The sequence below is a fragment of the Lethenteron reissneri genome, chromosome 52 (assembly GCF_015708825.2).
Source record: "Lethenteron reissneri isolate LAM-NWPU_2019-01 chromosome 52, ASM1570882v1, whole genome shotgun sequence".
NCBI lineage: Eukaryota > Metazoa > Chordata > Hyperoartia > Petromyzontiformes > Petromyzontidae > Lethenteron > Lethenteron reissneri.
The window spans coordinates 1,373,410-1,397,515 of record NC_083830.1 but is presented as its reverse complement, the minus strand read 5'-3'; the positions used below and the strand labels follow the sequence as shown (position 1 = coordinate 1,397,515).

Genomic DNA, 24,106 nt, shown 5'->3' with positions numbered 1-24,106 from the left:
GTTGAGGCTACGCGAGGGATCTTTGTGTGTGGCCATGATTCACGTTCTCTCTGCGCCATCCTCTCTTCAATCGCAGTCTTTTGCCGACAGTGGCGCGTCACATCTTATATTGGGGGCGGTGATGCATCCTGCCATTCGTCTCGTGTCGGCAGTGCAGTCTTCCACACTTGAAGTTGCTTGGCAGCAAATGACGGCCCTTGATGGAGGTGTGTGTCACTGAGAGGTGCTCTCTTACAGCCCTTACCCCCAACAGTCTGTCAAGGGGGGAGGGGGGTCCTTTGTCTTGTGACGGGTTGGCACTGTGCCTCGCCCCCACGCCCCCGCCCGTCCAGGAACACGCTGCCTGGTTGCCCGCCTCTCCCCAGGAACACGCAGTGCGACGCGCCAGGGTTTACAGCTGCTTTTCTTTATTGTTTATTATTATACACAAAAGTACGAACTTCATCGACCACCAGGACATCGCACCAACGCCTCGGTGACAACTATCAAGTGACATGCTTGTGCCACGTGTTCAGGTGTCACGTGTTTAGCCATCACCTGTCACGTGTTGAGATATCACACCAGTCACGTGTTCAGGCATGCCCCGTTTAGAAATCAATCACCTGTCACGTGTTTAGATGTCACACCTGTGTCACAGGTTCAGGTGTCACACCTGTGTCACGTGGTGTCACACCTGTGTCACGTGTCTAGGTGTCACACCTGTATATCACGTGGTGTCACACCTGTATATCACGTGGCGTCACATCTGTATCACGTGTCGAGGTGTGTCACACCTGTGTCACGTGGTGTCACACCTGTGTCACGTGGTGTCACACCTGTGTCACGTGGTGTCACACCTGTGTCACGTGGTGTCACACCTGTGTCACGTGGTGTCACACCTGTGTCACGTGGTGTCACACCTGTGTCACGTGTCAAGGTGTCAACCATCGCACCACATCGATCCCGCCTCCCACGTCCCGCCACCCGGACTCCCGCCTCTGCCTCCTGCGGGGGCTTCAGAGTGGCCGTGGGGTCGCGAGGACTGAAGTCATCATCGTTATCAACCTCATCGCCATCGTTTATATAAATACAACATCGCGCCCGTCCATCGATCGAGGAGGGGAGGGAGAAGGGGGGGGGGAGGGAGTCGGTATGGCGACTTGCTTTCAACTCTTGACCCCAGGGATGGGATCGACTTTTTGAAATGAGCGGCTCGCAGACACACGTACATACACGTGTACACACAGATAAAGATCCCCCATGCAGCCTTTAACAGACTGTCAGGGCAAGAGCTGTTAGCGAGCACCGACGAAGGCCAGCACGGCACACGAGGGGGTGGGTGGCCAGCACCACGCCCGGCCGCCTTTGTCTCCCTAGTGGCGATGTGTACACCACACCAGGTGCTCATTTGAGACGAGCCGACCGAGGGGAGGCCCAAGACCGACTGATATCATCGTCAGCGGTGTTGTCCGCGAGCGAAAATCGTACTCGGGTCGTCGGGTTCGTAGCTGAGCGCGCGACCCGCTCCCCACTCGCGTGGGCCACTTGCCAGGTGGCGCACGCACCTGGGCCACGTCTCGCTGGGCCACGTCTCGCTGGGCCACGTCTCGCTGGGCCATGGCCCCCGTGAGTGAACACGGCCAGTGGCAGTGACGCACTGGAGAGAGCGGGCGGGAGACGGCGGGAGACCCCGGGAGAAGAGGGCGTCCACGCGTGCGGCCTCCTCCACGCTCCTCTCCCCTTGCGCGCTGGGGGGGTTTCTCCGCGATTAAAAAATACTCAGAAAATAAAGACGGGGGGCTGCGGCGGCGACGACGACAAGAGGAGGGGGAGGGGGAAGTTGGTTAAAATTCCCAAAGTAGCGGGACTGTCGAGAAAACGAGCCTTGAGACTCGGCAAAGCGGTCCTGGGTCACTCGGACTCGGTGTGAAGTCGCGCGCAAAGCTTCTGCAGTGGGGTGGGTGGCGAGGGTTGCAGGGGGTGGGGTGCTGGGGGAGGCACGGGAGGGAACGGGGGGTGGGGGGGTGCAAGAGGAGACGGGGAAACAGGGAGACATTGAGGGAGACGGGAACACCGGGAGACACGGATGCATCGGGGGCAGAGGGAGACGGAGGGAGACACGAGACTCGCGGAGGAGTGCGAAGTTTAAAAAGAACGAGAGATTTGTGAGTTTGCTTTGCCTCTCCCTCTTCCTCTCTCTCCCTCCTCGTCTGTCTCCGACTCTACGTTCTCTCTGTCTGTCTCTCCGTCTCCCTCTGAAACAACATGCTCACATCCTGAGCTCTGACCGAGCATGGAGCGCACAAGTGGTGCATCACCACCACCACCCAGCTCATCAATCATCATCACCGCGATCAGCAGCTTCTCTCGTTAAACTCTTCATGGCATTATCACAGCCACCGATAGCGACGCTCGTAAACTTCTTAATTTCTTCATCTTCCACGGCCGTCATCATCATCTTCGCCAGCACCATCATCACGACCCTCCCATCCCACCATCATTGTCAGCACTGAGTCTCATCCCCATCTTCTTGATCTCATCACCCTTCACCACCACCACATCGTCTTCCACAATCCCCGTGCCCTCCCCTTCCCCCCCCCCCCCACCGTCTCCTCTACCCCCACCCTTCCCCCACCGCCCCCCCCCTGCTCCCCACAGCTCTCCCAGTCCAGGGGTTTCCTCGATGTCGACGCGTCCCCCACGAACCTCATCAGCCCCCCCCCCCCCCCGTCCATCCCGCTCAGTCCAGGGGCTCCTCCTTAATGCGGATGACGGCGGTGTGCTGCTGGGGTGCGCGCCGCACCTCGCGGCGCATCAGGTACTCGCTGAACTGGGACGAGTCGATGCCTCCGCCGCTGGAGCCGACCACGGAGAAGCCGCGGTGCAGCAGCCTCTCCAGCACCTGCCACGGGGGGGGGGGGGGGGGGGGGGGGGGGCACCATGGACGGTGACTCACCGCTGAGGAGGAGACCGGAACGTCATCGCACAACCTCCTCCGCCTGGCTCTGACGTCCCTCCTCGAAGACAACCTCTCCTCACTCCTCACCCCTCACACCTCACACACCCCTCACCCCCTTCACACCTCACCCCCTCACCCCCTCACTTCTCACCCCCTCACTTCTCACCCCTCACTTCTCACCCCTCACACACCCCTCACCCCCTCACTTCTCACCCCTCACACCCCTCACCCTTCACCCCCCAGCCCCGAGCAGGCGAGCGAGTCATCACCTGCACGGAGTTGAGGCGGCAGTAGCCGTTGAGAGGGAAGCGGATGACGTGCGTGGAGTCGTGGTTCCAGCCGGCGTTGGCGCTGTTGCAGATGGCGTTGCCGATCTCGGGGAAGGTGTCGGCGATGAGCGCCTTGTCGCCGCTCACCGTGATGCGCTCGCCCAGCTCGGGCGTCACCCTCACCACGAGGCAGTCGCACGGGCGGCTCACCTTGGCCAGCTCGCGCTCCTGCCGCCACCGCTCCAGCTCCTTGACCAGCGGCGCCACCTGGAAGTAGCGCGCCTCCTCGTACAGCAGGCTGAAGTCCTGCGGGGCGGGGAGGGCACGCGCAAGAGCGGGGTTAGTGGACCACGCAGGGATTGAGCCGACGACGACGACGTAGGACGGTGCCTCGCAAACTCTCCGGATCCGCGGGGGTCGCTGCCAGCCCCTCAACTTTGGCGCTTTGTGACGATCGCCCACGGCAGCCGCCGGCACCGCCGGCTGCGGCGGGCGCCGGCGAGCAACGGCGGCTACCCTGGCGGGGAGGAGGAGCGTGGAGAGCACCGCGGCCTGATCTTGGCGGAGGCCTCGAACTCCTCCGGATCTGCCCACCGCCCCCCCCACCCAAACTTTAACCTCGCGACCGGGATGGGTGGATCGCGTGGGGATTAGGCGTCGCGCCGGACGGAGCTGGTTTCCGTCGGTCCTCGCCGCGGCTCCGCGCCGTGACCAAAATCGCGGTGTTAGGCACCGCACATGCCTGATGATGCAATCTGCTCCCTTTTGCTGCTACCGCCGAAGGCAGGCAGGGACCCCCGCCTCCACCCCTAATGTCGCGATCCGGCAGAGCGTGACCTCGAGTGCGCGGGGTCAAAGGGTGAGAGAAGGCAGGGGAGAGAGGTCAAGGGGTGAACCCTCCCTGCCCTCCTGCCCTCCTGCCCCCTCCCCCCACCATCAGCCGGGCTCTGCACCTTGAAGTCCTCGGGCAGCAGCAGCTTGGCGGTGCGCAGGAAGCTGAGGATGAAGCGGAACATCTCCCCGTCGCGGTCGATGAAGTAGTGCTGCTTGAGGCTGTCCAGCACGATCGGCTCTGTGCCGTCAAACAGCCGCCCGATCCTGCGGGATTGGGGGAGGGGGTGGGGGCACGGGGGCACATGGCGAGCAGAGGTCAAGGTATGGGACCAGGGCATGAGGGAAATTGGCACCAAGGGATCGGGCCTCGTGGGGATTGGGGATCAGAGGCTGGGTAACTTGATCAGCAACGGGGACTCGGGACCCAGGAACGGGGACCGGGAGAAGGAGACCAAGGGACCAGGTCCCTCTGCAGCGCCGCATCTGTCTGCACGTGTTCATGTGCCGGTGTCGATGATGGCGATGCTCCTGATGGCGACGATCGCGATGATTTTTCTGCTGCCGATTTCAATGCTGCTGCTGCCGCCAATGATGATTGTGCCGCCAATGATGATTGTGCCGCCAATGATGAATGTGCCGCCAATGATGAATGTGCCGCCGCCGCCACTCACCGGCTGTCGTTGTACTTGGTGAGCGTGGCGAGGCTGCTGGTGTACATGTGCCCGCCCACGTCAATGTGCACGGGGGCGTTGGACTTGGTGAGCTGAGCGGGCGCCGGGATGCCCTGCGAGTTGAGCGGCGACGCCGGGGAGCGCGGCAGCGTGGGGCGCGACATCGCGGGGGGTCTCTGCTGCTCGGGGGGGGGCACGGGGGGGGGGGGACACAGGGCGAACACATTCATACCCCATACTCATTTAAAGTCTGAGCTAACCTAAAGGAGGCCCAGCCCATATCACGATACCACGTGTCACCGTTCAGTCACCGTGGAGCCTTGACACCGTCAGTGTGTGTGCCGTGTGCATCACAGCAGTGAGTGAACACGCAGGAGGGCAACACACAACCATTACCAACACCCATCACCTAGCAACAAACATCCCTTACCAACACCCATCACCGAGCAACAAACATCCCTTACCAACACCCATCACCTAGCAACACATCCCTTACCAACACACATCACCTAGCAACACACATCCCTTACCAACACCCATCACCTAGCAACACACAACCCTTACCAACACCCATCACCTAGCAACACACATCCCTTACCAACACCCATCACCTAGCAACACCCATCACCTCGCAACACACATCACCTAGCAACACACATCCCTTACCAACACCCATCACCTAGCAACACACAACCCTTACCAACACCCATCACCTAGCAACACACATCCCTTACCAACACCCATCACCTAGCAACACCCATCACCTCGCAACACACATCACCTAGCAACACACATCCCTTACCAACACCCATCACCTAGCAACACACAACCCTTACCAACACCCATCACCTAGCAACACACATCCCTTACCAACACCCATCACCTCGCAACACACATCCCTTACCAACACCCATCACCTAGCAACACCCATCACCTCGCAACACACATCACCTAGCAACACACATCACCTAGCAACACACATCACCTAGCAACACACAGCTAGCAACATACATCGTCTTGCAACACACATCTCCAACTCGCGACACGCGGCAACCCGCGTCACCGCCAGGGATGAGCGCGACCGCTCGAGCGAGCGACTCAACTCGCCGGGTCGGCAGGTGCAGGTGAGAGTCACGTGATGCGATCTTCACTCCCCTCCCGCCCCCACCCGGGCTCTCCCCCTGCCAACCGACACGACCACGTGGCCCGCTCGCACCTGCTGAGGCTGCTGATGATGCTGCCGCTGCTGAACCACGTGGTGGATGAGAGGCCGAGTAATGGGGGAGGGGTGGCGACTCGCGGGGGATTTGGGGGGGGCTCTGGAGAGGGGGGGGGGGCAGTGGTGAATTTGCCACGGAACTCCGGGTCGCTGTGGTAACACCTGGAGGAGGTGGCACGTGACTGGCAGTGGTCGTTGTGGCCACGTCCATAGCGAGAAGAGTTCTGGATGCGGACACCCCCCGCGCTCTTGGGGAGACGAGGGGCGGGGGGGGGGCTGGACCCTCTGTGGGGGGGTGGAGGCTGGGGGCCTACGTCGCATTTTCCCGGGGGCTGAGTTGACCCCGGGGAGGGGGGTGAATCGCCGGAGTCACGCGTCGCCTGCCCGCTCCCCCATCCCGGAGCCAAGCCGCCGCGAGGAAACAGCTGGCGCCGAGAGAGGGGTCCGGGTCGTCCGCCGTGGAGCTATCCACGGCTAACCAGGCTTGGGGATGTTTTCATCCAGCAGTGGGTAGATCGTGGCTAACTATGGTGCATACAGATTATACACATACTGCACGCACACAGTGTCTTATTATACTACGCATCGTGTCCATGCACAACGGTGAGTATGGAGGGGTTGACTCGGCTCATCATCGCTCCTCCGGGTCGATAAAAAAGCGATATCATGTTGTGGTTGTCAACGATGGCTGTCCTATGGATCGATAAGCCTCGTCCCCGCCATAGGAATGTGGCATTTACACTCCTGGCATGTAAATGAGCACTGCAGTGTCCGCAACACACGGCGGGCGACTTTGGAACTCGACATCGGAACCTCATGGCGGGACCCCGGGGTCCCTAATAAACGGAAGTCAAAATCGTAATCGTTTAATTTATTTTTGGCGACTCCATCCCAACTCGCACATAAACGCCGCGACCCGCCAGAAATCAATCATCTCGCTCTTCACCAAGCACCCGTCGTTGCCAAAATTGCCGTAGTCATAAACAAAACTTTGAAACTTTGATGAGTGCAACGTGCAGAGCTCGTCGAGAGGAATAGATTGCTGCGTCGTTCGCCTTCAACAGACATGAAATGACGTCGCAACGCAGTTTATTCGAGAGCCGGGGGGCTCATGGGACCCCGGGGTCCCGCCGTGAGGTTCAGTTTCGGAGATTTTTCCGCGTTTCGGGCCACGCCACGCCACGTGCCTTCGTGCTAACGCCGCTGTGACGTCACCGGCGCCGCGTGCCACCGATTTTGGCGGGAAAATTACGGGCGGGCGTGACGTCACAGTACCCCCCGATCGTCCGAAATGTTGCATCGGGGCCATCGGTTTTCGGATTTCGTCCGAATATGGGGAACGCGTCCGGAATACACACAACACACTGACACACACACACGACACACACACGACACACACACGACACACACACTGACACACACTGACACACACACTGACACACACACACGACACACACACACACATGACACACACACACACAACGACACACACACTGACACACACTGACACACACACTGACACACACACTGACACACACACTGACACACACACACGACACACACACACACACTGACACACACACGACACACACACACTGACAAAGATCCCCCGTATAGCCTGAACAGACTGTAGGGGCAAGTGCTGTTAGCGAGCACCTATGAAGGCCGGAAACGGTACACGAGGGGGTGGGGTGGCCAGCACCACGCCCGACCGCCTTTGTCTCCCTAGTGGCGATGTTTACACACCGCACCATGTACTCATTTAAGGCTGAGTCGACCTAGGGAGGCCCAGGACCGGTTCAGATAATCGTCACTGGTGTTAGCCGTGAGCGGGAATCGAACCCGGGTCGCCAGGTTCATAGCGCAGCGCGCTAACCGCTACACTACCGCTCCCCACACACACTGACACACACACTGACACACACTGACACACACACTGAGACCACAACACTGTGACACACACACTGACACACACACTGACACACACACCTGACACACACACACTGACACACACACACTGACACACACACACTGACACACACACTGACGCACACACACACTGACGCACACACACACGACACACACATTGAGACACACACACACTGACACACCACACACTGCACTGACACACACACTGACGCACACACACACGACACACACATTGAGACACACACACACTGAACACTGACACACACTGACACACACGACACACACACGACACACACGACACACACACATTGAGACACACACACACTGACACACACACACTGACACACACGACACACACACTGACACACACACGACACACACACACTGACACACACACACTGACACACACACTGACACACACTGACACACACTGACACACGACACACACACTGACACACACACACACACTGACGCACACACACACTGACGCACACACACATTGAGACACACACACATTGAGACACACACACACACTACACACACACGACACACACTGACACGCACACGACACACACACACTGACACGCACACGACACACACGGTACTACAAGTGTGCCACACTTACACACATTAAACCGTGATGGGCATACGGGGCACATACACACGACACATCCACACCGTGTTCTACACCGCACAGCGTGCAATGTATGACACAGTGCGCACGTTACACGCATACACCGCGTGTAGCGCATTACGCGCATCCATCATCATCCACACGGCGTACCACGCACACAGAGTACGACGAACTCGCCGTGTCGACACGGGGGGGCATGGCACCTCGCTCGGCCACGTGTGAGGGTGATTGCGATGCTGAGACACACGAAACAGACACGTACAACAACAACAACAACCGCCATTCGCCACTAAGTGGCGGTGACGTCACCACGATGCTTGTGCCAGGCCAAGTGCACCTTGAGGCCACGTGAAGTGTCGAAAGCCCGCTGGCAGGAGGTCACGGGGCAGACCCAGCAGGTGCCACGGGTCGACTGACCGAGATGACCGAGATGACTGGCTGATGCACCACCTGTGCCCCCTACTGTGCCAACTTGCTGTGCTTTAGCCACCCGGCGCTCCGCTCGTTGTTGTGAGCGTCGCTCCTCCGCCCTCCGTTGTTGTTGGAGGGCGACTGCCTCCAACTGCCCAGTAGCGTCCTTCACGAGCCTCCTCCACTGAGGCCGATCTTGACACCGCTGGTACCAGTCATCGGCAAGTCCACTCAGCTCCACGTCCTCCTGTACCACATCACTCCATCTCTTCTCCAGCCCGTGCCGCGCCCGTCTAGCCCCCTCGATCCGGCCGAACAAAAGCTGTTTAGGCATGCGGTGGCTGGGCATGCGGGCTACATGACCCAGCCAACGCAGCCTTGCCTGCCGGAGGAGCTCACTGATGGGACTTTGCCCAGATCTTTCAAGGATTTGTGAGCTCCTCACACAATCCAGCCTGGTTAAACCCAGGATGGATCGTAGGCAGGCCAGCCTAAATGTTTCCAACCGGCGAAGATGCTCCACCAGGGGGGTCCACGTCTCGCAAGCGTAGAGAAGGGAGGGAATGACCGTGGCCGAGAAGACCTGAAGCTTCGTGCGGAGCGACAGACCAGGTAGCTTCCACACAGCGTTACGCAACCGATGAAAAGATATTGCCGCTCGACTGATTCGGAGTGAGACCTCTGCTGATAGACTGGAGCCGGTCATAAGCACACTGCCCAGGTATGGGAAACTCTCCACTCTCTCCACAACTGCCCCATCACCAATTGGGAGTTGTGGGGGTGGAGTGTCCGATGGTACAAAATACCCAGGCAGGTGCTTAGTTTTGGTGGGGCTGATGGTAAGGCCCCACCTCTTAGTGGCACGCTCCAGTCTCAGCAGCAGCGTCTCCAACTCCTCCTCTGAGTGAGCAGCTATTACCAAATCATCGGCATACATAACGTGGTTGACCAATAGGGAGCCATCCCTTGATCGCACCCGGGCGTCGATCAGCCTCCCATTATATCTGTACCAAATGGAAATTCCCCCGGTACAGCTATTGAAGGCTTCACGAACTACGCGGTCAAAATAGATGTTAAATAATGTGGGAGCCAGAGGACATCCCTGTCGCACCCCAAGGTGTACAGGGAAAGGCTCCGACTCCCGGCCACGTAGTTTTACCCGGGCCCGCTCACCATCATGAAGGTCCTTAATGATCGTGAGCAGAGGGTCAGGGACTCCGAAAGCACGAAGAACAACCCAGAGCCCAGGCCTACTGATGGTATCATAGGCCTTGACCAGGTCAATAAAGCAGAGATGTAGGTCTTTTTGGAATTCCCTACACCTCTGCTGTAGCAGACGGACAGAAAATATGGCATCTGTGCAGGACCTGCCCTTTCCTGAAACCGCATTGGGGCTCCGCAAGCCTCTCCTCAGCGTGCCTAGCAAGGCGATGTTGAATAATCCTTGCCAGGACCTTACCCGGCACACTGAGGAGTGAGATGCCCCTGTAGTTGTTACAGTCGGTACGGTCCCCCTTCTTAAAGAGGGGAACCACCAGGGCATCCTTCCAGTCCTGCGGAACCCGTCCAGTGGTCCAGACTGTTGTTATGATGTCATATAGGGCAGTCTGTGCACAAACGCCACCCTCCCTCAGCATTTCGCTTGGGAGATCATCTCTGCCCGATGCCTTCCCTGGTCTCAGACTCCGGATCGCCCTCAGTACTTCCTCAACAGCTGGCACCTCAGCCAGCCACTCACAGGGGGTGACCTCTTCCAATATTTGAGGCACCGCAGCCTCAGCAGGGTTATCACCACTTTGTGCCATGATGTTTTCCTGGCTGAGAGAATTTCCCTCCCCCAGGACCTCACAGAAATGCTCAGCAAATCTGCAAACCTGTTCCTGGGGGTCGGAGATTGGATCACCGTTTTTTCCTCTAATGATGGTAATAGGTGTGGCGCTGCAGGTTACTTTTTTGATGGAGTTAAATAGTGATTTGTGATCACGGGCCACTGAGGCAGACTCCATCTCCTCAGCAACCCGCGGCCACCACCCATCCTTACAGCGCCTTACGGCTCTCCGAACTTCTGAGCGAAGGCTGCGGTAAACCTCCTCATTCTCTGACGTGGGATGCTGTAGGCGATGAGAGTGGGCCTGACGCTTTTTCTCAATTAACCTGAACACCTCCTCTGTCAGCCAGGGTTTCTGGGGAGGTCTGGACCGCGTACCTAAAGCAGCCATTGCAGCTGCATGAGTCACAGTCTTAAACCTCGCCCATTTCCCCTCGACATCAGGTGGAGTGGGGGACGATGCCAACCCCAGCTGCAAGCGATGATGAAATTCTCGCTTGCAACTTTCATCAGCTGAGACCAGGCCACTTTTGGTTGGAATGGGATCCTGGGTGTACACCCACCACCGGAGTGGAAGAAAGGCAGGCGCATCTTACAGATGACTAGTCGATGGTCAGAGGAGAGATCAGCTCCACGGTAGGTCCTGGTGTCAAGGACATGGGTTCGCATCCGCTGGTCCGTCACTATGTAGTCCAGCAGATGTTCTTGCTTGGACCCGGCATGTATCCATGATGTTGTGTGGATGCGCCGGATGCCGGAAGAGCGTGTTGGTAATTACAAGCCCATGGGCTGCACAAAAATCTAGCAGCCTCCTACCGTTATTATTGAGCTGATCTGGCCCATGCCTTCCAATCACTCCAGACCAGGTATCAGCATCATGACCAACTCGGGCATTGAAGTCACCCAACAAGATGACTCTGTCCCGAGTGGCCACTTTAGCCAGCACCTGTGACAGGAGGTCATAGAAAGAGTCTGACTCATCGGCTTTGCCTGCATCCCTCCACGGATGTTCGTCTTCGGTGGGGGCATAAGTAACCACGACCACCACTCCTCGCCTCTGGTTGATGGGAAGGCGAGCCCAAAGTATCCTGGGGCTTACAGCTTCCCACACCTCACCGCCATGCTCCCACGCCCCCTTCATTCTTTTGTTCAGAAGAAGAGCCACACCCTGTTGTTTGGCAGTCTCCTGCCCCGAGTAGAGGACTGTCCACCCCTCATGGTGGCAGGAGCCAGAACCGGTCCACCGGACCTCCTGAATGCCACAGAGATCCAGGCGGTACCGGTCCAGCTCCCGACAGAGGAGTGGCAGCCTCTCCTCCGCAGTGAGCGTTCGAACATTCCACGTGGCCATCCGCAATGGTTTTTTGTTGTTTCTGGAGGAGCCCCGAGGGTGAAAATTCAATCTCCTGGCTCCGCCAAATGGGGTTTGGCCAGGAGACGTCATAAAAGCCTGACCCCCCGGGGCCTCCGGCACAAGCTTATTTGTTACAGGTTTATGTTTAATTCGTGGTTTAGTGGTGGTTAATTGAAGGTGGAGGGGTTACCAGCCCCTCACACCCGTCCAGAGCCCCCGTTTAGCCACTGTGGTGGTCACAGACGCCATGAGGGGAGAGGCCAATGGGCATTGGCCCTCCCCCCACAGCACTGCCCACGACAGTGTTGCCCGTCCGGCACCGCGAGGAGGTAGGAGGTTGTTTTGCCGGACAAGTACACACACGCGTACACACACGCGTACACACACGTGTACACGCACACACATGTGTACACACACATACACGTACACACACATACACGTACACACACGTGTACAAAGATCCCCCGTATAGCCTTAGCAGACTGCAGGGGCAAGTGCTGTTAGCGAGCACCTATGAAGGCCGGAACGGTACACGAGGGGGTGGGTGGCCAGCACCACGCCCGACCGCCTTTGTCTCCCCAGTGGCGATGTTTACACACCGCACCAGGTACTCATTTCAGGCTGAGTCGACCTAGGGGAGGCCCAGGATCGGTTCAGATAATCGTCACTGTTGTTGGCCGTGAGCGGGAATCGAACCCGGGTCGCCAGGTTCATAGCGCAGCGTGCTAACCGCTACACGTACACACACGTGTACACTCAGACACACGTACACACACACGTACACGTACACACACGTGTACACACGCACATACACACATGTGTACACACACACAGAGACTCGCGGCATGTAATCCGCACTCTCCACGCACAGTGCACGAGACGTGTTGCACAAAGATCCCCCGTGTAGCCTTGACAGACTGTTGGGGGACACCTATGAAGGCCGGCACGGCACACGAGGGGGGGGGGGTAGCACCACGCCCGACCGCCTTTGTCTCCCCAGTGGCGATGTTTACACACCGCACCAGGTACTCATTTGAGGCTGAGTCGACCTAGGGGAGGAACAGGACCGGTTCAGATAATCGTCACTGGGTGTTGGTGGCCGCGAGCGGGAATAGAATTCGAGTCGCCGGGTTTGAAGCGCAGCGTAGCGATAACCACGTGCACACACACACACGTACACACATGATCACACGTACACACACGTACACACACACGCAGGCACACGTATACACAGACACGTACACACACGATCACACACGTACACGCACACGTACACACACACACGTACACACACGTACACACACGTGTACACAAACGCACAGACCCTTACGCACTCGAGGCCTCACAGCATCATGACCCCCGCGCCCCCCGTGACCCCCCGACCCCGGTGCCCGACACGACCACCCGGACCCGGGCTGCGGCATCCACCCCCCGCTCTCCCCGCTCCCCCCGCTCCCCGCTCCCCCCGCTCCCCCCGCTCCCCGCTCCCCCCGCTCCCCCCGCTCCCCCCGCTCCCCCCGCTCCCCCCGCTCCCCCCGCTCCCCCCGCTCCCCCCGCTCCCCCGCTCCCCCCGCTCCCCCCGCTCCCCCCGCTCCCCCCGCTCCCCCCGCTCCCCCCGCTCCCCGCTCCCCCCGCTCCCCCCGCTCCCCCCGCTCCCCCCGCTCCCCCGCTCCCCGCTCCCCCCGCTCCCCGCTCTCCCCTCTCCCCGCTCCCCGCTCTCCCCGCTCCCCGTGTCGCTCTCCTCACGACCCAATCTCCCCATTCATCCCCCAGGTCTCCCCAACCCCCATCTCCTTGTGAACTCCTCTCTCTCTCTCTCTCGCCTCTCACCTCGTCCCTCTCCGTGCTTCTCCTCTTCTCCCCCCTCTGATCTCCCCGCGTCTCCCCGCTCCTCACCTTCATGTCACCGGGACGTCGTCTCCGCGGGGGCGAGGGTGGTGAGGGGTGGTGAGGGTGAGGGGTGGTGAGGGTGAGGGGTGGTGAGGGTGAGGGGTGGTGAGGCTGGTGAGGGGTGGTGAGGGTGAGGGGTGGTGAGGGTGAGGGGTGGTGAGGGTGAGGGGTGGTGAGGCTGGTGAGGGGTGGTGAGGGTGAGGGGTGGTTAGGGTGAGGGGTGGTGAGGGTGAGGGGTGGTGAGGGGTGGTGAGGGTGAGGGGTGGTGAGAGCGAGGTGTGGTGAGGGGTGGTGAGGGTGAGGGGTGGTGAGGGCGAGGGGTGGTGAGGGCGAGGTGTGGTGAGGTGTGGGTGAGCGGTGGTGAGGGGTGATGAGGGTGAGGGGTGGTGAGGCTGGTGAGGGGTGGTGAGGGTGGTGAGGGTGGTGAGGGGTGGTGAGGGTGGTGAGGGCGAGGGGTGGTGAGAGCGGGACTCTCTCGTGGTGCGCGCTCCGCGCACTCTCCGTTCCACTCTTCCTCTCCCTGGCCCCTGCTCTCCTCTCCGCTCTCCTCCTCCTCTCTCCCCTCCGCCCTCCCCTCGCCTCTCTCTGCTGCCTCTGCCGAGCGCTCTCGGCTGAAGGGGCCGAGCCAGGGACGCGGGCGGCGGGGAGCCGAAGGGGAGGCACGGGGGACCGAGCGGAGAAGACAGCGAGACAGCAGGGGAAGCAGGGGGAGCAGGAGGGAGTGGGGGGAGCAGGAGGGAGCGGGGGGAGCAGGAGGGAGCGGGGGGAGCAGGAGGGAGTGGGGGGAGCAGGAGGGAGCGGGGGGAGCAGGAGGGAGCGGGGGGGAGCGGGGGAAGCGGGGGGAGCGGGGGAAGCGGGGGGAGCGGGGGAGCAGGAGGGAGCGGGGGGGAGCAGGAGGGAGTGGGGGGAGCAGGAGGGAGTGGGGGGAGCAGGAGGGAGCGGGGGGAGCGGGGGAAGCGGGGGGAGCGGGGGAAGCGGGGGGAGCGGGGGAGCAGGAGGGAGCGGGGGGAGCAGCGGGGGGAGCCGAGGGGTAGCGGGGGGAGCGGGGGGAGCGGGGGGAGCAGGAGGGAGCGGGGGGGATCAAGGGGAGCCGAGGGGGAGCAGGGGGGCCCCGTGCGCTTGGGGGAGCCGCGAGCGAGGAGCGCGACTCTCGGCTCCCGATTCTCGTCCGCGGGCGGCGCGACGCGCGCACCGCTCCTCCCTCTCGACACAGCAGCAGCAGCCGCTGCTGTCGCTGCCGCAGCCGCCGCCGCTGCCCCGGCTGCTGCTGCCCTCTCCCTCGCCGCTGCCCTTACCTGGAACATGCGGTTCTCTCGCCCCTGGCCGCGCTCTCTCCGCTCTCCTCCTCCTCGCTGCTGCTGCTGCTGCGACTGCCGGCGCGGAGAGGCGCGCAGCCCCGCCAGGAATTTGCGCCGCAAGGCGGAGGCCGCCTCGGGCGCGGGGAGGCAGGGATGGCGGTGGGGGCGGGGAGGGCGGCGAGGGGGGGAGGAGGCTGAGGGAGGGAGGGGGGCTGCGGGGGAGCCGAGGGGGAGTCGAGGCTGCGGTTCGCGCAGCCCCCCGCGCCCCCCCCCGCCTCATTCAAAGTGGCCCGGGGCGCATCGCGCGGGACGGGAGGGAGGGGGGCGGGGGGATGGCTGGAGGGGGGGTGTAAGGGGGATGGAGGATGGATGAAGGGAGGCTGGCTGTAGGGGGGGGTTGATGGAGGGGGATGGAGAGAGGGGGGAGTGTGGATGGAGGAGGGAGAGGGGGGGGAGGGGGGGAGTAGTGAGGGAGGTTGCATTGGCACGGCAGGGTTGCGAAGTGGAGAGGAAGGAGGGCGAGATGCAGGGAAGGAGGATTGAGAAGACGACGAGGAGGAGGAGGAGAAGGAGGGAGTGGAAATGGGAAAGAGCGCTGCCCGGGCAGGGATTGGTAGAGTGAGGTAGGGGGTAAGGGGGGGTCAGGATTCGCCCCCCCCCCCCCCCCTGTCGTCAGATGAAGTTTCACGATTCGATTTATTGTGATTACCGCAGCGGCCTCTAGCGGCTATAAAGTGTCACGTGACCCCATGACACGTAACGTCTAGGGATTGACAAACAGATGATGACAGTCGCGATTCGATTAATCGTGACACATTCCCTCCTTCCCATCACCCCGGGGCTCTCCATCCCTCCATCAGTCCTCCACTATCCCTCCTTCATCGCCACTATCATCCCTCCACCATCACCTCCACCATCACCACCACCATCACCCCCCTCCCCCATCTCCTCTCCCTGGGGGGGCTCCGTGGTGCGCATGCGCGTTGCCCATCTCGCTTGGCCCGGGGCAATGCATCAAGTAAATAAATAATTATACATCCGTTGTGGCAGCTTCGCTAAAAAAAAATAAACTCGCTAATTCGGCCCCTCCCTTACCCCCCCCGCCCCCAGACATAACTCGAAGTGCACCTAGCTTGGCACGAGCCTTGCGGTAACGCCGCCGCCGCCGCCGCGTCTTGGCGAGGGGAAGAGAGTCGTGGTGCAGAATGTTTGCTGCAGCTGCGGGTTCGTGGCCACCTCTCTTGAGCGGTGCAGGCGACTCGGGGGGGGGGGGGTCTTGAGCGGTGTTCGCTGTTGGGGGAGCAGGAGACTCGGGGGGGGGGGGTCTTGAGCGGTGTTCGCTGTTGGGGGAGCAGGAGACTCGGGGGGGGGGGGTCTTGAGCGGTGTTCGCTGTTGGGGGAGCAGGCGACTCGGGGGGGGGGGGGTCTTGGGCGGTGTTCGCTGTTGGGGGAGCAGGAGACTCGGGGGGGGGGGGTCTTGAGCGGTGTTCGCTGTTGGGGGAGCAGGAGACTCGGGGGGGGGGTCTTGAGCGGTGTTCGCTGATGGGGGAGCAGGAGACTCGGGGAGGGGGGGTCTTGAGCGGTGTTCGCTGTTGGGGGAGCAGGAGACTCGGGGGGGGGGGGGTTTGAGCGGTGTTCGCTGATGGGGGAGCAGGAGACTCGGGGGGGGGGGGGTCTTGAGCGGTGTTCGCTGATGGGGGAGCAGGAGACTCGGGGGGGGGGGGGCTTGAGCGGTGTTCGCTGTTGGGGGAGCAGGCGACCCGGGGGGAGGGGGGGGGTCTTGAGCGGTGTTCGCTGTTGGGGGAGCAGGCGACTCGGGGGGAGGGGGGGGGTCTTGAGCGGTGTTCGCTGATGGGGGAGCAGGCGACTCGGGGGGAGGGGGGGGGGGTCTTGAGCGGTGTTCGCTGTTGGGGGAGCAGGAGACTCGGGGGGGGGGGGGTCTTGAGCGGTGTTCGCTGTTGGGGGAGCAGGCGACTCGGGGGGAGGGGGGGGGTCTTGAGCGGTGTTCGCTGTTGGGGGAGCAGGCGACTCGGGGGGGGGTCTTGAGCGGTGTTCGCTGTTGGGGGAGCAGGAGACTCGGGGGGGGGGGGTCTTGAGCGGTGTTCGCTGGTGGGGGAGCAGGAGACTCGGGGGGGGGAGTCTTGAGCGGTGTTCGCTGATGGGGGAGCAGGAGACTCGGGGGGGGGGGGGTCTTGAGCGGTGTTCGCTGATGGGGGAGCAGGAGACTCGGGGGGGGGGGGGGGTCTGAGCGGTGTTCGCTGATGGGGGAGCAGGAGACTCGGGGGGGAGGGGTCTTGAGCGGTGTTCGCTGTTGGGGGAGCAGGCGACTCGGGGGGAGGGGGGGGGTCTTGAGCGGTGTTCGCTGTTGGGGGAGCAGGAGACTCGGGGGGGGGGGGTCTTGAGCGGTGTTCGCTGTTGGGGGAGCAGGAGACTCGGGGGAGGGGTCTTGAGCGGTGTTCGCTGTTGGGGGAGCAGGAGACTCGGGGGGGGGGGGTCTTGAGCGGTGTTCGCTGTTGGGGGAGCAGGCGACTCGGGGGGAGGGGGGGGGGTCTTGAGCGGTGTTCGCTGTTGGGGGAGCAGGCGACTCGGGGGGAGGGGGGGGGTCTTGAGCGGTGTTCGCTGTTGGGGGAGCAGGCGACTCGGGGGGGGGGTCTTGAGCGGTGTTCGCTGGTGGGGGAGCAGGCGACTCGGGGGGAGGGGGGGGGTCTTGAGCGGTGCTCGCTGATGGGGGAGCAGGCGACTCGGGGGGGGGGTCTTGAGCGGTGTTCGCTGGTGGGGGAGCAGGCGACTCGGGGGGAGGGGGGGGGGTCTTGAGCGGTGTTCGCTGTTGGGGGAGCAGGCGACTCGGGGGGGGGGGGGTCTTGAGCGGTGCTCGCTGATGGGGGAGCAGGCGACTCGGGGGGGGGGGGGGTCTTGAGCGGTGCTCGCTGTTGGGGGAGCAGGCGACTCGGGGGGGGGGGTCTTGAGCGGTGTTCGCTGGTGGGGGAGCAGGCGACTCGGGGGGGGGGGGGTCTTGAGCGGTGTTCGCTGGTGGGGGAGCAGGCGACTCGGGGGGGGGGGGTCTTGAGCGGTGCTCGCTGATGGGGGAGCAGGCGACTCGGGGGGGGGGTCTTGAGCGGTGTTCGCTGGTGGGGGAGCAGGCGACTCGGGGGGGGGGGGGTCTTGAGCGGTGCTCGCTGATGGAGGAGCAGGCGACTCGGGGGGGGGGGGGTCTTGAGCGGTGTTCGCTGGTGGGGGAGCAGGCGACTCGGGGGGGGGGGGGTCTTGAGCGGTGTTCGCTGGTGGGGGAGCAGGCGACTCGGGGGGGGGGGTCTTGAGCGGTGCTCGCTGGTGGGGGAGCAGGCGACTCGGGGGGGGGGGGGTCTTGAGCGGTGCTCGCTGATGGGGGAGCAGGCGACTCGGGGGGGGGGGTCTTGAGCGGTGTTCGCTGGTGGGGGAGCAGGCGACTCGGGGGGGGGGGGTCTTGAGCGGTGCTCGCTGATGGGGGAGCAGGCGACACGGGGGGGGGGGTCTTGAGCGGTGTTCGCTGGTGGGGGAGCAGGAGACTCGGGGGGGGGGGGTCTTGAGCGGTGTTCGCTGTTGGGGGAGCAGGCGACTGGGGGGGGGGGGGTCTTGAGCGGTGTTCGCTGGTGGGGGAGCAGGCGACTCGGGGGGGGGGGTCTTGAGCGGTGTTCGCTGGTGGGGGAGCAGGCGACTCGGGGGGGGGGGGGGTCTTGAGCGGTGTTCGCTGTTGGGGGAGCAGGAGACTCGGGGGGGGGGGTTCTTGAGCGGTGTTCGCTGTTGGGGGAGCAGGAGACTCGGGGGGGGGGTCTTGAGCGGTGTTCGCTGGTGGGGGAGCAGGCGACACGGGGGGGGGGGGGGTCTTGAGCGGTGTTCGCTGGTGGGGGAGCAGGAGACTCGGGGGAAGGGGTCTTGAGCGGTGTTCGCTGTTGGGGGAGCAGCAGACTCGGGGGGGGGTCTTGAGCGGTGTTCGCTGTTGGGGGAGCAGGCGACTCGGGGGGGGGGGGGGTCTTGAGCGGTGTTCGCTGTTGGGGGAGCAGGAGACTCGGGGGGGGGGGGTCTTGAGCGGTGTTCGCTGGTGGGGGAGCAGGCGACACGGGGGGCGGGGGTCTTGAGCGGTGTTCGCTGTTGGGGGAGCAGGAGACTCGGGGGGGGGGGGGTCTTGAGCGGTGTTCGCTGTTGGGGGAGCAGGCGACTCGGGGGGGGGGGGGGTCTTGAGCGGTGCTCGCTGTTGGGGGAGCAGGCGACTCGGGGGGGGGGGGGGTCTTGAGCGGTGTTCGCTGTTGGGGGAGCAGGAGACTCGGGGGGGGGGGGGTCTTGAGCGGTGTTCGCTGTTGGGGGAGCAGGCGACTCGGGGGGGGGGGGTCTTGAGCGGTGTTCGCTGTTGGGGGAGCAGGAGACTCGGGGGGGGGGTCTTGAGCGGTGTTCGCTGTTGGGGGAGCAGGCGACACGGGGGGGGGGGGGGTCTTGAGCGGTGTTCGCTGTTGGGGGAGCAGGAGACTCGGGGGGGGGGGGGTCTTGAGCGGTGTTCGCTGTTGGGGGAGCAGGCGACTCGGGGGGGGGGGGGTCTTGAGCGGTGCTCGCTGATGGGGGAGCAGGAGACTCGGGGGGGGGGGGGTCTCCGCCTCGCGTGGCTGCGGCGTCGCCGCCTGCAGAGGTCACGTGGGGAGCGGCAGTGGAGCGGTTCGTGCGCTACGAACCCGACCACCCGAGAGTTCGATTCCCTCCCGCACACGGCCACCAACAACATTGATAGCGATTATCTGAACCGGTCCTGGGCCTCTCCTAGGCCGACTCAGCCTCAAATGAGTACCTGGCGCGGTGTGTAAACATCGTCACTTGGTATACAAAGGCGGCCGGGCGTGTTGCTGGCCACCCACCCTCTTTGTGTGCCGTATCTGCCTTCATAGATAGGTGCGTCCGAACGGCGCTCGCCCCAGCAGTCTTGTAAGGCTATACCGGGGTTCCCTGTCATTACACAAATCATAATTATGATTTTCCCAGCCCTTGGTCAATCATCTGCTGGATGGGCGCCTCCCCTCGCTCACGGGCGGTCCTTGACCATACTTCTGGTCCGGAATCGGCTCAAATATCACCACTCGCCACTGACGTTCGCTGTGAGCGGGACTCAAACCAAGGTCTCACTGGTCCATAGGACAATGCGCTCACGACTGCACCACCACTCCTCTCCGGGTGCAATGGTCCTGTCGAACCGCACCAGAGGGCGGCGGGTGAGACACTCAAAACTCCACACAGATGGATTCCTGTTGGGTCAGAAAGCCGCTCGAGCCGGGCATCGTCAACATCTGACAGCTGAGAGTGCGGCCCCGGGGCGAAGCGCCCTGAGGCAGGGACCCCCCCCCCACACTCCCATCCCCTGCACCCCCTGGCGACCTCCCCTGGATCATCTCGTCCCTGTGAGTCCACCTGACGATCTCCCCTGGATCATCTCGTCCCTTTGAGTCCACCTGGCGACCTCCTCTGGATCATCTCGTCCCTTTGAGTCCACCTGGCCATCTCGCCTGGATCTTCTCGTCCCTGTGAGTCCACCTGGCGACCTCCTCTGGATCCTCTCGTCCCTTTGAGTCCACCTGGCCATCTCGCCTGGATCCTCTCGTCCCTGTGAGTCCACCTGGCGATCTCGTCTCAGTTCCATTCGCGTCTCGGCCGCCTCTTTGCGTACGCGTGGATTTCTCCCCCCCCTCTCCCCCGTTCCGCAGGGCGTGCGAGCGGTGGTGCAGTGGTTAGCGCACTGCACTGCGACCCCGGCCACCCGAGTTCGATTCCCGCTCACGACCAATAGCAGTAGCGGATATTTGAACCGATCCTGGGCTTCCCCTAGGTCGACTCAGACGTAAATGAGTACCTCTGGGCTACCTGTACGCGCACGTGTGCGACATGTAGTCAACATGAGCACTGGGGAGACAAAGGCGACCGGGCGTGGTGCTGACCACCCACCCCGCCGTGTGCCGGCCTTCGTAGGTGCTCGCTAACAGCACTTGGCCCAACAGTCCGGATAGGCGATACGGGGGATCTTTATCTTTGTATATCCGATTCGGTGCGGTGGCGCTCCGGTGTGCAACCTACCGACCCTGATCCCTCCCGTGACTCCCTCCCCCCTCCACCACCCTTGATCCCCCGTGCCCCCCCCCCTCTGTTCCCCTCCCCCTCTGTTCCCCCCCCCCCTCTGTTCCCCCCCCCCTCTGTTCCCCCCTCCTCCACCCCTCCCCCCACCCCGCTCCATGACCGCGCCGCCGCGTGGCCCCAGGGTGGAGGTGCCATTTGTGCCGCCCAGCCCCGCCCCTTGCTCGCTCGCGGGGGGAGGGGCAAGGGGGGGGGGATGGCGGAGAGGGGGCTGCTGCTGCTGATGGTGGTGGTGGTGATGGTGGTGGTATTAATAGGTGCTCGCTAACAGCTATTGCCGAAACAGGGTGCTCACTGCTGTAGGGGAAATCGATGTCTTTTTTAGTGATGATGATGGTAGTGATGATGATGATGATGGTAGTGATGATGGTGGGGGTCGTGATGGTGGGGTCGTGATGATGGTGGTGGTGGTGGTGGTAGTGATGATGATGGTAGTGATGATGGTGGGGGTGATGATGATGATGGTAGTGATGATGGTGGGGGTGATGATGGTAGTGATGATGATGATGGTAGTGATGATGGTGGGGGTCGTGATTATGGTGGTGATGGTAGTCATGATGATGGTAGTGATGGTGATGATGGTCGTGATGATGGTGGTGGTAGTGATGGTGGGGAGCGCTGGCGCAGCGGATAGCGCTGCGAGTTCCCGCTCTGAACCGGTCCTGGGCCTCCCCTAGGTCGACTCAGTCCTCAAGTGAGTACCTGGTGCAGTGTAAACATCGCCACTGGGGAGACGAAGGCGGCTAGGTGTGTTGCTGCCCCCCTCCCTCTTCGTTCGTGTGCCGTGCCGTGCCGGCCTTCATAGGTGCTGCTCGCTACAGCACTTGTCCGAAAAGTATCTTAAGACTACGAGGGGGACTTTTCTCTTTGATAGTTGTGATGATGGTCGTGATGATACTGATGATGATGGTGATGATGATACTGATGATGATGGTGGTGATAGTGTAAAAGGTAGTGGTAGTGATGATGGTGGTGATGATACTGATGATGATGATACTGATGGTGGTGATGGTTATTATTTTGTGGTAGTGATGATGTTGGATCAGGACGACGGCGATTTCTGCGTGGGGGTTGGGGTTCGAGTCGCGATGCCGACACAAACCATGACCAGGGTGAGTGTGGTGATGTCGGTAGTGATGGTGATAGCAATGGGGGTCATGGGGGCGATGGTGATGATGGTGATAGCGGTGGGAGTGATGGTGATGATGGTGATAGCGGTGGGAGTGATGGTGATGATGGGATGAAGGCAAGGCCGTAGCCATGGAGTCAATATTGGGGGGGGGCACATCTTCCAGGGTGTCTGGGGGTCCCAACCCAAAAAAATATCAAAATTTGAAAATTCATTTCCTGCCTAAAATATTTAAAAAAGTCACTAACACATGGGATGGACTTTTTATTTATTTTTTACAATAATATCTAAGAGTGTATTGTATTACATTGCTCTGTTTTTACATTTTTACCATTTCTTGTTCCACTGTATGTAATGGCAGAGATTAGGGATTCATAAAGTACAACCATAACCACAATCATATAAAAATAAATCTATGCATTGATTTATATGAAGACAAGTCCAGATATTGTGGCCAAGGTTTAGCAAATTGTTGTTTTTATTATTTTTTCTAGCAATATATTGTGGGGGGGGGGGGGCATTTTGAGCATATTTGAATATTGGGGGGGGGGGGATGTGTGTCGTCGTCCCCCCCAATATATATTGTAATTACGGCCTTGGATGAAGGTAATGGCGATGGGGTGATGGGGTGATGGGGATGATGGGGGTGATGGGGTGATGGGGGTGATGGTGATGGGTAGTGGCCCTAATGCCAGCATCTGTCTCGCCCGGACCGCAAAGCCCGGGGGCGGATCCCATGAAGAGCGCGTGTGTGAACACGTGCGCGTGTGTGCACGTGTTGGTGGTGTCTTTGTGCGCGTGTACATGTGTCGACTCGGCCTTTAAATGAGGACCGTGTGCGGTCGGAGTTGTCTGGTTATTCAACAGCTACTCATCGCTATCCGTCGGCCTATTTATAAACTGGCAATCAGAAAACGTTAACAATGTAATTGTCAGCAGGCCCCATGCTGTAAGCAAGTGCGGAACGCAACCGTTATTATTCACTCTGCCTCTCTCTGTACGTAGGTTGAACTTCTTCCACACCGTAGGTAGCCAACCGTGCTCATCGAAGGTGCCATTGAAGGGTCATTGCCCGAAACGTCGTTCTATACTTGTTCTGGTTAAGGCCACACACGAGTGTTGTTGACGAATGCGTTCTGTGGTTGAATACCAACTCGGTAATGCACATGCTCGTCTGTCAATTAGAACCTTACACACACACACGTGTTACCTTACACACACACGTGTTGCCTTACACACACACATGTGTTGCCTTACACACACACACGTGTTGCCTTACACACACACGTGTTACCTTACACACACACACACACGTGTTACCTTACACACACACGTGTTACCCTACACACACACACGTGTTACCCTACACACACACACGTGCTGCCTTACACACACACGTGTTACCTTACACACACACACACACGTGTTACCTTACACACACACGTGTTACCCTACACACACACACGTGTTACCCTACACACACACACGTGTTGCCTTACACACACACACGTGTTGCCTTCCACACACACGTGTTACATTTAAAACATACCCGCATCAC

General features: G+C 61.1%; 1 protein-coding gene across 4 annotated transcripts; it reads right to left on the bottom strand.

The window, feature by feature from the left end:
• Positions 1–385: 385 nt before the first annotated feature.
• Positions 386–15,430, bottom strand: KCTD1 (potassium channel tetramerization domain containing 1). Of its 4 annotated transcripts, XR_009756799.1 has the most exons (6): positions 13,918–14,035; positions 4,713–4,891; positions 4,161–4,305; positions 3,208–3,513; positions 900–2,881; positions 386–673 (listed from the first exon to the last, which is right to left on the bottom strand). XR_009756799.1 is itself a non-coding variant. In XM_061573349.1 (5 exons), exons 1-5 carry the CDS (start codon positions 15,279–15,281, stop codon positions 2,720–2,722), a joined length of 801 nt encoding a protein of 266 aa, XP_061429333.1. In that variant the 5' UTR covers positions 15,282–15,430; the 3' UTR covers positions 386–2,719. The 4 variants fall into 4 exon arrangements, 3 of the variants coding, with proteins under 3 accessions (XP_061429333.1, XP_061429332.1, XP_061429334.1); XM_061573349.1 differs by lacking the exon at positions 13,918–14,035 and adding an exon at positions 15,273–15,430 and having other exon boundaries at positions 386–2,881; XM_061573348.1 differs by having other exon boundaries at positions 386–2,881.
• Between the last annotated feature and the right edge of the window lie 8,676 nt (positions 15,431–24,106).